Source organism: Melitaea cinxia, chromosome 4 (genome assembly GCF_905220565.1).
Source record: "Melitaea cinxia chromosome 4, ilMelCinx1.1, whole genome shotgun sequence".
NCBI classification, from domain to species: Eukaryota; Metazoa; Arthropoda; class Insecta; order Lepidoptera; family Nymphalidae; genus Melitaea; species Melitaea cinxia.
Genome location: NC_059397.1, coordinates 16,732,397 through 16,745,706, shown reverse-complemented (window position 1 = coordinate 16,745,706; position 13,310 = coordinate 16,732,397). Strand labels below are relative to the sequence as shown.

At 31.9% G+C, this 13,310-nt stretch overlaps 1 protein-coding gene across 1 annotated transcript in view; it reads left to right on the top strand.

Annotated features, from left to right (window-relative positions):
- The first annotated feature begins 2,076 nt into the window (after positions 1-2,076).
- Positions 2,077-13,310, top strand: part of LOC123670326 (phospholipase D2) — a 28,528-nt gene continuing 17,294 nt past the window's right edge. Inside the window, exons 1-3 of the mRNA XM_045603826.1 lie at positions 2,077-2,239; positions 3,936-4,145; positions 11,651-11,798. Of these exons, the coding sequence (XP_045459782.1) occupies positions 2,077-2,239; positions 3,936-4,145; positions 11,651-11,798 (521 nt within the window). The remainder of the gene's footprint in view (positions 2,240-3,935; positions 4,146-11,650; positions 11,799-13,310) is intronic.

The window sequence follows — 13,310 nt, the reverse complement described above, 5'->3', positions numbered from 1 at the left end:
TATGTTTCGTATATCCAAGATACAGTGTAGGCGTATTGTCCAGGCATATTGCTAAAAAAGTTTTACTTCAGTCGTGAGGTCTTAACTACACTCGTTTTTTAACCGACTTTCAAAAAGGAGGAGGTTACTCAATTCGACCATATATATATATATATATATATATATATATATATATATATATATATATATATATATATATATATATATATATATATAACATTTATGATAAAAGCTTGATTGACAGTACAAACATGTCGATGGGTCACAAATTTTAAAAAATATGCTCAATGGGGGGCGGGATAACCATCCAACTGCTGGCTTTGAAATACACAGGCCGAAGACGGGCAGTAGCGTCTTCGGTGTGACAAAGCCAGACCTGCGGTCACCAACCCGCCTGCCCAGCGTGGTGACTTTAAGCAAAACACATGAGCTCACGCCATTTTTGGCGTAAACTTGTAGAGGCCTATCTCCAGTAGTGGACTGCGAAAGGCTGCTGTAATGATGATGATGTTTTTTAATCAGCGTAATGTAACAGTGTTCGGTTCTTAAGCCTACTGAAAATCTATTGCAAAGATTACATTAAACATATTTGCTGTAATTATTTTAAAAGGCTCAACAACAAATGTCAATTTTCTTCCAAATGTTACATCATGCGAAAAATGAACTCTCTAATATCAAGAAATCATAAAATAATTCCCAGATTTAATTCCAATAATTTAAAAGAATTTAATTTTGAAACAGTTACTTTTTAACCTGTTTCTGAACACATAATTGTGATGTCGTAATGACAGCTAATATTACACGGTTGAAAAGGCAATGTTTCCCAACTGTTTAACAACTTCTTAAACTTGCTTAATATGATTATATTTTTAATACATTTTTTATTTATTATATTAGTAGATTCATTTCTTGCTATGTTTATATGGTAGCAGGTTAAATTTTTTAACCCATAACCGTACAGATAGAGAGCAATATTACTACTAACTGAATGAGTCGATTCTAAGGCTATTGCGTGATATCAAAAACAATATAATTTAGGATATGACTTGATTCAACATAAATGTTTTTTAATAATTTGAAATTGTGTTTCTTGAATGTGTAAATAAAGAATTATAAACAAAACAGTAATTCTACAAATGTATGGAAAATGACAAAAATTAAACTAGACAGTCCCTAAAACATTAATTATTATGCAAAAGATGGTTAATGAGGAAGTTTATAATTAAATTATAATGACCTTTAAAAATCTTTGTAAAACAAATGAACACACAGGGCAAAATAACACAGGAAATGAACATAGTCATTTGGTCGTCATCTTAAAACCCTAGTTGCGTTAATTTCTGATAAAGCTGCGAAAATAAAACTAATGTTCTCGTTAATCGTTCACTGTTTTTTGAAATGACTACATTTCATATAGTTACAATACATAATATTATAAAGATAATTAAACCACTTTGGTATATTAAAAATGATTTTGTATAAAATTATATAATATTTAATTTCGCTGTTGTACCTACATTTATATATTTTGAAATGTGACACATACAGATTTTATTTCTTTAACCAATAACATTCCTTGATTGTTTATTAGAATTATAACACGGATTTTTTTTATTTACTTGAGACTTGAGAGCCACTGAACGTTGCGTTTGTTCCATACGTCATCCTTTTACGTCAGTATTCATTTTAATGAAGGGAGGTTGTTGTTGACCTTAAGAAATATGGTTTTTTTACGCAAATAAACCTTGAACTAACAAGTAATTAGATGAATGATTAGAACCTCAGTAGTATAAGACAAGTTCTTTGATCGCCAATCATTGGAGATATGGTTAACGAATAAAGTTTTATTTCCTATTATCAAGCCACAAAGAATTGTACGAGAAGTTTTGTAAGTAGATTTTTTTTTGTACTTTAATTCAAAACCTTGGTTCAGTCTTCAATCAAGCGTGTAAATTCGTCTCCAACAAAATCGTTTCTCTAAAATGATAGTCAATTTGTTTTCACCGTTTGACCGAATTTTACGAACGCCGTAAAACAACTAAAATCAACTCGAGTGCTATCTTATCACTATAGATTATGTATAAAAATGTTAAATTTATTCTGTGTAATGGCCAGAACATTACGTATCAGCAACCTACCGGGTACCGTGAAGTGAAAACGGATTTAAACGAGGTTGATCCAAAACAACGTATGGAACGTAGCGAGTTATCACTTAGTTTTCATAACCTAATAAAAAGAGGTAGTGTTTGTAAACTGTTATAGTGGCTTGTTCAAGTTTTATGTTTAATTGTGGTGTTCTGGAATATTTAATAGTGATAATGTAGGATAAAATGAAGTGCTGAAGGAAAAGTTATTTTTAAATGAAATACAATTTTAAGCATATTATTCTCTCATTAACTAGACTAAATTTAATTAAAAATCATAAAAATATTACTGGCATATTTACTTTTTACTTAGAAAAATAATAATTTGTGTGTGTGTGTGTGTATGTGTTGTGTGTCTATATTATAGAAAATTTGTTTATTATATTAGTTATGTTAACAATTTCAAAAATAAAACTAATTTAAAAATGCTATGCAGCTCATTTTCATGTTTGAAAAAAAGTTTGTATGAAGCAATCAATTTATGCTTACACAATCAAATGTAAATGTGTAATGCAATGAACACAATGTATAACATATATACAAATGTTTAACATAAAACAATCATTACTTTTTTTATTGCAAAGAGTCAAAAGAACAAAGTGTGTATATTTTTATGCAGTGTTTAAAATATTATATTTTATATCTATGTTGATAATATAAGACTAAGGATAAACTCCTTGGTTAATAAACAATTTTAATTCAAAGAAAACTGATTTGATAATGTTTATTAAGTAATTCCATGTGGTTAAAATTATTCCATTATAATATGATGCAGTGCAGATCACGATAAACGCTATTGACTTGATCATAATAAATTCAATAATTTCAAAGTAATGAAATAACTACAAAACTATTTATATAAATGCTTATATAAGCATATATTGAATGATTTTTTACGCTAGGCTTAGTTTATTATCTGTTAATATATATTGTTTTCTATATGTGAAAGATAAGGGAAAGGTTTTTCATAATTGATAAAATAGAATCATAAGCATAGCTTGAAACTTTGCTTAACACAAAGAAGAATATATTTTTTGATAATTTTAAGAAGGGAACTATTAAATTATATATATATATATATATATATATATATATATATAAAATATATAAAATTCTCGTGTCATGGTGTTAAACATTGAACTCCTCCGAAGCGGCTCGACCGATTTTAATAAAATTTTGTGGGCATATTGGGTAGGTCTGAGAATCAGCCAACATCTATTTTTCATACCCCTAAGTTGTAAGGGGGGGGGGGTTTAAAAGGGTTGATAAAATATAAGGCAAAACAACGTTTGCGGGGTCAGCTAGTCTAATAAATAAAATTCTCGTGTCATGGTGTTAAACATTGAACTCCTCCGAAATGGCTCGACCGATTTTAATAAAATTTCGTGGGCATATCGGGTAGGTCTGAGAATCGGCCAACATCTATTTTTCATACCCCTAAGGGGGGGGGGGGATTAAGGGTGTTAATAACATATATGGCAAAACAACGTTAGCGGGGTCAGCTAGTATATATATATTTCTCTATAATATATTAGTTGGCTTTATCAGAAATATTACAAAAAGGAGATTAAAACGGTACACCAAAATAACATCAACTGTCATTACCATGGGTCGACTGGGGGATATCTGGGAGATAAGTGCACTCTTGCTAACTTAAGTACAAGTGCAACCATAATGTCCTAAACAGCCTTTTTATTTTGTAACCAAAATGTAACTTGCTTTTTAATGTCATATACTTATGGCCTTTTTCTGTATCAACAAAACCTTAATAAACAAAATCAAAACTTTTAGATGAACAACTCTACAGTTACACAAACTACGGCATGGACCAACCAACACCCACACCGACGGGGGATTGTTTACATGGAATATGGCAAAATTTGGATTCCCTGACACCGACTGGCGTGGACTCCGACTTCGATGAAAGTCTCGCTGTTCCAGAGTCCTTATCAGTCATTGACATTGAAAAGGTCAACAATAAAGAAGAAACGGATGCTTCTGGTAAGTTTATATTATTTATTTATTGTACTTCACACAACGGCCGTAATTATACTGTAAATCTAATATCAAAATATTTTTTTATTTAAGTAGGCTTTAAAAGAACATGATTCTATAAATCAATATTCATAAAATTACATTTTTCATTAATTAATTATTGTAATTGTGTGTTGATTGTGTAAAAGCTAAAACTTTTTTTGGATATAATTTCTGATAATATGGATATAGAAAATTAGCAACTCAACAGTTCTTTTAAAATACCATCAATATAATATCCAATCATTGATTATTCAGTCATCTTTTGCATGAAATGTAACGCCGCTTTTTTAACGCCACTAAATTCTCACATTTTTGTCATTTATGTAATTTTTACAGAATAAGATGGTTTGATTTTAAGGGATTTTTCATAACTCTTTCACATTTAAAAACTTTAATTTAAAGAATGAAAAATTAAATACACTGTGATCCACAGTGCTGTAAGAATAATTGTTAGGAATAAGAAATCTTAAAGGTAACTGGGATATGTCTAATTTACTTGTAAAGATAGAATGTCACGAGTGTCCTTAAAGAAAATGAATAGTAATTGAATTCTTCCTTTCATACACACGTGTACACATTGAGTAGACAACATAAAATTCAAACAAAAATTATTCTATAAAATAATACTCTTGTCTTTGAATTGAATATAAATTTTATTTATTTATGTCTATTCAGCCTATCGCAGTCCACTGCTGGACATAGGCTTTATATTTTATTAATCAAAGTAATCACAATTTTTTTCTTTTTTTTCAATTTATAACTGTATTCTAATATTAGAAATTATTTCTTCATTTACTTATCAACTCAAAATATGATATTTATTTATTTGTATCAACAAGTATTTGGGATGATTCATAATGAGTCATATCTGTCAATCGTTTAATAGTTGAATTTTATCGGTTTTAGTAAAAATATCTTATCTTTATTATACCCTTCAGCCTGTAATATCCCACTACTGGGCATAAGCTTATTTCCCCATGTAGGAGAAGAATCAGAGCTTAATCCACCACGCTGCTCCAATGCGGGTTGGCGGATATATTCCCTACTATGAGTAACGATCGCTATCAGGTGTACATGATAACAACGGGACCGACGACTTCACGTGCTCTCCGAGGCACGGTGGGGAGACCCACAAGGACTGCACAAACACCCAGACTACGGCAAACACCTGTATGGCCAATACAAATGTTTGTCATGTGCGGGGATCGAACCCGCAACCGCCAGAGCAACAGGCACAATCCATAGCTGTGACCGTTGCGCCAACGCGGCGTCTCACATGGCAACCTCACAGTGTATTAAATATTGGTTCACACATCAAGTGTAATTGCTCATGCCCTGTTGCCAATTGGTCAATCATCAAAAGAAGCTGCAAAAGCGCGCATTAAACACTTTCGACTATATAGAGAGATACTACTCTAGAAAGTTTTCTAGAAGAGAATGAATGAATATGTGCTCAACCGACTTTTGCTAACTTATGAGTATCACTCATATAGCACGAGGTCACAAATTAAAAAAGTAAACAACCATTTAGTAAGGAAGCTCTTGAATTTTTTAAGCCAGATGACAGCTCTGAATGAAAAAGAGCGAATTAACCTAAATCTACCTCGAAGGTAGGTATGGATGAAATGACAAATACTAATTTATTTTTTTTGGGTCCTGTATATATTATATTTTACTTTTATATAATACTTGAAAGTATCTTATAATTCATATATTGTTATAATTTATAATAAACACTTTTTTTTGTTTTTAATATGTACCCCAAACAACTAGCATGGAGGATAAAAAAAATAAGATAAATTTTCTAATAGATCTTTATAACATATAATTTATATTAATAGATAAAAGATTAATATTTACAAATATAATACGCGACTATAAATTACCTTATCTATACTAATATGTACTTCCTTGTAAATTTGTTTTTGATAATGTTTTATTACGTACTGACTTATTTTGACGTAGGTATATTCTTTTCATTGTTAATCTTTCGTTTTAAACTTTTTTAATGATAATAGCCCTATTTATTTAAATAAAGAATGAAATTAAAACTATTAAATGCTGTATATATATAATAAATATATATAGCATTTAATATTATTTTATATAATAGCCTTTATAGTAAACAACATGGGCGTACCCACAGAGGGGCAAAGTTTACATTTTACTAGCTGTCTCGGCAAACGTTGTCTTGCCACTAAACGCTATTTAAAAATAAGGGTTGGTGGTGAAAGGGTGAAAATTTAGGGTTGTATGTATTTTTCAACGCCAAATCATAATAAAATAAAATTAAAAAAATATTTAGGGGTGAAACACCCTTAACATTTAGGGGGATGAAAAATAGATGTTGTTCGATTCTACCCAATATGCATACAAAATTTCATGAGAATCGGTCAAGCCATTTCGGAAGAGTTTAACTACAAACACCTCGACACGAGAATTTTATATATTAGATTTATTTATTTATTCATTGATCCACTAATATTTGTTTACATCAATACATACAAAAACAAAAATACATAGTATACAGAACTTAATCTAGGTGTAACAAACAATTACAGGCAGATACATCATACTTAATATAAATAAAATGCGACTTCTAAGCGTGAGGCGAAGCAAAAACAAAAAAAAAAAAGAAAGTAAAGAAGTGATTAATAAATAATAATGAAATTTTAGGAAGATTTAGCCAACCCCTCCTCGCTAATTAGTATTAGTAAATGAAAAGTTGCACTAAAAAAATATCAATTTTTAGTTTTCTTCTACTTATCTTCTACTCATTTCTTTTTGCCCCACATACATAATCTGGGTACGCCACATGACACTATACGATATGACTTACTCAAAATCTGCAGCAGCCCACCTGGGGAAGTACCTTATCCTTATAGATTATCACAGTTAAATAACATCGCTCTCAACTAGTGTGGTGTTTCTTTTGTGAGTAAGGTAGTCAGAGGCTATGGTAACCACTTGCCATTAGGTGGGTTTTATGCTTGTTTGCCACCCTAGTGGTGTAAAAGAAAACTATTTCAAAACGTATAGTGTGCAATTAACGTTAAATCATATAAAGCTTTGCTTTTATTCTATTTCTAACTGTGGATAGAAACTGGTGTAGTACAAAATGAATTTTTATTTAATATTAACGATTACATTGCAATTATTTGCGTCAATAAATGCACTAGCATTAGTACGCTAAAGTTTTATTGTACGATATATAATTTATTCGCAGAAAAGGCGAGTTTTATGCTGAAAATATTTTCGAGCAGAGACCACCCGATTAATTATATTTTAATGTTATATTCTTTCAAAACATATATCTATAATCTATAATCTATAATATATATAAAAGCGAAAGGTCACTCACTCATCACGAAATCTCCAAAACTATAACACCTATAAACTTGAAATTTGGCAGGTAGGCTCTGAGTGCTAGGCTAGTGAGGCTAGTGATAGTGATAGTGTATGTGATAAATTCGCTCAAAATCTACTGAACGGATGTTCATGCGGTTTCACCATTGGAGAGAGGGTTTCACCATTGGCAAGAGGAAGGTCTACGGAACGGCTAAGCTATTTTGATGGGAGTTTCACTGGCAGTTTGCCGGAAAAACTTTGTGACACACTAATTTCAACGCGGGCGAAGCCGCGGGCACAGCTAGTAATATATATTATTATCTAATTGCGTATGTGCTGTGTGGCTACGGTACCAAAGAATATAGCCACCCTCTCTCTTCTCGTGGGTGGCGTAAGAGTCGACTAAGGGATAACAAGGTTTCACTACCACCTTGGAACTTAAGAAGCCAACCGATGGCGGGATAACCATCTAACCGCTGGCTTTGAAACACACAGGCCGAAGACGGGCAGCAGCGTCTTAGGTGCGACAAAGCTGGCCCAGCGGTCCCCAACCCGCCTGCCCAGCGTGGTGACTATGGGCAACACACATGAGTTCACGCATTTTTGGCGCGAACTTGTGGAGGCCTATGTCCAGCAGTGGACTGCAATAGGCTAGAATGATGATGATGATGATGATGATGAATTGCGTATAATTCCAAAATAGATTTAAACTGCATATAAAGAAAAAGGCTTAAAATTATCTTCATTAATTTAAATTTCGCTTCAGTCCATATCCCACAACTGGGCATAGGCCTCTTTTCCCATGTAGGAGAAGGATCAGAGCTTAATCCACTACGCTGCTCTAATGCGGGTCGGCGGATAATTTAAATTTAGTCCAGGTAAATCCTGTCCTAATAATATATTGACAAAACGCCTCCTTTGCAATATTTTTGGTTGAAACTGAAAATATGTAAATCTAACACAATATATAATTATTAAAAGTATATATCATGATTTTGTTTACGTCTAAATAAACTTTAATAACATTAAACTGTTGCTGTTTAGAAAAAATACCACTTAATCAGCTTAAAGCGAAACGGAAATGACCGTGGCCTGAAATCAACATTAACGCAACATCTAAACTTTACGAAGCGTTTGAGGCTAATAATAGATATAATTTGTAGATTTTAATGTTTTATTCAGTTTTTCAAGTAAAACTTCTTTATGCACGCTTGATTTGGGGAGTAAACTGGTGAATGCGTGACAAGCGCGTTACAAAAGGTGTGATCGGGCGAGAGAGAAGAGAGAGAGTTACGTTTCACAAGGTTTACTTCAGTCGTGTGGTCTAAAGTACACTCGTTTTTTTTTAATTGGTTCGCAAAAAGCATCACTATACCCATATACAGAATTGTCAACTACCTAACTCCGTTCCTTCAAATTCAATATTTATTTATTTCTTATTTATTTATTTCTGTTATTTACTTACATTTCTCTACATTGCATATTTACATTAATACACGATATAATTTTATATCTATATCTACTTTATCTGTATACTTTATTTGTTTTCAACTGGGGTAAGGCACAGCAGGAATTTCCTGCTCAAAATATGGAGCAGCCCGACTGGGGTACCACCTCGACCTTACAGAAGATCACCGCTAAATAATACTGTTTTCAAGCAGTATTGTGGTCTTGTTGGTGAGTAAGGTGACCAGAGCTCCTGGGGGGCTTGGTGATTGAGTCGGCAACGCGCTTGCGATGGCCCTGGTGTTGCAGGCGTCTATAATCTGCGGTAATATCTTACCATCAGGTGAGCCGTAAGCCGTTTTTAAATTATGAAGTCTTAATTTATCCATGTGCTGTTCTTTTAATAGTGCGTAACCGGTAGTCTTCTTCTTCTTCTTCTTCTCCTCCTCCCCCTCCTCCTCCTCCTCCTTCTTCTTCTTCTTCTCCTCCTTCTTCTTCTCCTCCTTCTTCTTCTTCTTCTTCTTCTTCTTCTTCTTCTTCTTCTTCCTCTTCTTCTTCTTCTTCTTCCTCTTCTTCTTCCACAGTAGTTCCTCTAACGCCATCTAGTATTGAGTAGAGGAAAACAATAAATCACTAAAAAAATAAAAAAACATTTCAAATATTTTCAATTAACCGCAGCTTAAGCGGCTTAACGCACTATTGTACCTACTGATAAAAACATCATTCATCATCATTCGTCATTGACAAAATCATCGGCGAAAACTTGATGGAGCCATAGTCTTTAAAGAAGAAGAAGAAGAAAATATTAAAACGAGACATCTTAATTTACAGTCCTTTTAATTGCTATCTCAAATAGTAACGGATGCGGTATTAGCTTTACAAGTCTTCTTAAGTTTAATGTACTTTACATCTGCCCTTCTTTATTTTATTTTAATATCATTTGCTTTTTAAAGTTATAATCCGTTGTGATATAAATGCATCAAATACTTATAATTAGGTTATTTTTTCTCTTGATAATGCTATTGTTTCTTACCTATTAGTCATGGTAAAGTGCCTTTTGTGTTTTTAATAATCTGATATTAATGTAAATCATACAAGACATAAACTGATATAAAATGTAATCTTATTGATATGTTATCCTCTGTTTTAAATTAAAAATAAATTTCGAGTATTTTTGCTGACTTTTTGGCTAAACTTTTGCAATTAATCGTTAGTAGATATTATTATTTTAAACTCAGTTTATGTCTTTACATATTGCTAATCTATACTGCAAATAGGTGTACCGCAAGGTTCAACTATAAGTACTTTATTATCTTTAGTATACATTAAACCTTTTCTTTATTAACTTGCTACTCTAGGTTTAAATATTTGTGATAATGTATGTTTCGATGATTCATCACAAGTTAAACAATTAACAGGGAAAATCATTAGGTCGATGTAAAAGATTATGTTGTTGAATGATTGATGGTGAACAAAGTTTAATGACTCACATCAGATTGAAATTCCTATTTAAATATAGGAGCCTTCAAAAGTACGTCATTACTTTATTTATGAGGTAGCAATAATATTTTATAAAATCAAAAAAAAAGTGTTAGCTGTTTTGATGGACAAGGTTATAACGCCATGTTCGCGGCTATGAAAAACTGATATTGTCCTCACGTGAAAGCAATAAAATTAAGATTATTTAAATGACAAAGTGTGGGTTTACTAGTGGTATTTTTCGTGTATCTATCTTTAACGTGTATTAATATTTCTAGGGATCATTTATTAATATTCTTATAAGCAAATAAATAATAAAATTAATATCTTTAAGATACATCATAACGATAAAACTGAATACATGTTTTTTTTTCTCAATATATACATATAAATAAATTCATATATTACACTTAGACTCGAGGCGGGAATCGAACCAGCGACCCGAGGAGCAGAATTATTCAAATGTTTTTGGCGTTTGTTCTAAGCGAATCGGCATTAAGATGGTAGTTGCTTTCCATTAACAATACATACTCTAAAATTGCGATTCAAATTTGCTTTTGAAATTAATATATTTTAAAATATCTTCTTATTTCAGCTAACTTTTAATTATTTAGTCGCATTTTTTCTTGTCTGTTGTAAAGCTTAAAAAAACTTTCCTATCTGTGCGTCCCAATTAGGACACTTTAATAACTCGTTAGGTTAGTGAGTTGGAACAGTTCCCTTAACGTATTTCGTTACCTACACTTATCTCGTTTGATCGCAATGGCATGGCCGCAGTTTTATATACGCTCAACACCAAGGTCTTATTTCGTAAACTTGCTCTTTAAAAAATATTACCTGTACCTGTTCTTTGATTGACGAAGTAATAAACAATTTTATATTAATTTATAATTGTATATCAACTAAACATACATCCCACATACGCGCATGCAGATACGCACGCGCGCACACACGCACGCGCGCACACACGCACGCGCGCACACACGCACGCGCGCACACACGCACGCGCGCACACACGCATACACAGACAGAAAGCCAAAATTAACATACATAGCTAATGTAAATTGTGATTCAAATTTTTGATACTAAATTTTAATAAAATGCTCAATTTTAAAGACCATAATTACCTACGACGAAAATTATTGTTTTAATTATGTTTATATTATTTTAATGTATTAATTATATTCCAGGTCCAGAACAATCAGTGCCATATAAAGCTATCCACGCTCCAGCTATAAAATTTAACTCTATTCAAAGAAAGGTCTTCATACCGGGCGTTCCGATAAAAGTCAGATTCGTTGAGAACGAGAGAAGCGTCACAACACATTTACTTAATCCAAATTTGTGAGTATAATTTATTACACTTTTTAATTAATTATATGGTGTGATAAAACAAAGACGTCTTTATATAGAAATCATAATAATAATTATGATTGTATTTCTCCAATTATTCTCTTTTTAATTTTACGTTATCCACAGGTACAATATTACGAAAACAAGGAAAATTAAAAACGTATGCGTACATACCTTAACAATTAAATATATTTATTGAGGAATAAAAACGTGAATAAAACTGAATATATATATATATATATATGTGTATATATATATATATATATATATATATATATATATATATATATATATATATATATATATATATATATATATACTAGCTGACCTGGCGAACTTCGTATCACCTTATTTTTTTCTGAAATATAATAATAACATAATATATCAAAATAAAATATAGCCTATCTTTTAAGTTGGATCAAACTGCATACGGTGTGCAAATTTGACTAAAATCGGTTAAGTAGTTTAGGAGTCCATTGAGGACAAACATTGTGACACGAGATTTATATATATTAAGATATAATGCAATAAATACACACTAAAATATGATTTATTATATACAAACTCTTTGATCCGCATATTTATTAATGTATAAATCTAAGGATTTAGCCTGTAATATCCCACTGCTGGACATGGGTCTCTTTCTTTATGTGGGAGAAGGATTGGGCCACCACGCTACTTCACTGCGGGTTCACGGATATATTCCCTACTATGAGTACTATCGCTATCAGGTGTCTATGATAACATCCGGGACAGCAGCTTAATGTGCTCTCCGAGGCAGGGTGGGAACAAGCACGAAATCCAAACAGAATTTTTTTTTTACAAATACAAATATCCATCCCGAGCAGGAATCAAACCTGCAAACCACCGGTGTTTTAGACGCCTCCACGCGCCACTAATATACAAAAGCGGTTGTTGAAATATTTTATAATTCTTTAAACTTAAAGCAACATTCAATTCGTAAAATTAATTGCAACGGAAAATTGTTTGTCTAACAATTGTTTTACATCATGTTTATTGGTTTACTCATACCATCCAACAAATCACAATATTTTCCGTAAATAGTCGTGGTTTAATGGTTAACCTCCGCTAGATACAGCTGAATCAACTTATGGAGAATGAATTTGATTGAATACCTTATCTGGTAAGGCCTTATGGTTTACTGTAAGCAGTAATCATTACAATATACTTTATCATAGTATAAACACATTATATTTATACATTATATAAATACTTGTTTTATTACTTGAGTTGAATAAAAATAACAAATAATAAAAATACACTGGAAGTAAACCTTCAGCTTCTAGTCTCTAGTGCATTGTTTGGCAAACAACAAAGGCTTGATCTGAAGATCATGCATGACATGATTTGATCATAGTTTACGATTCTATAAAGGACATACAGACACACATTCATTTTAGCTGACTCGGCAAACGTTGTCTTGCCGCTAAACGCTATTTAAAAATAGGGGTAGGTGGTAGAAGGATGAAAATTTAGGGTTGT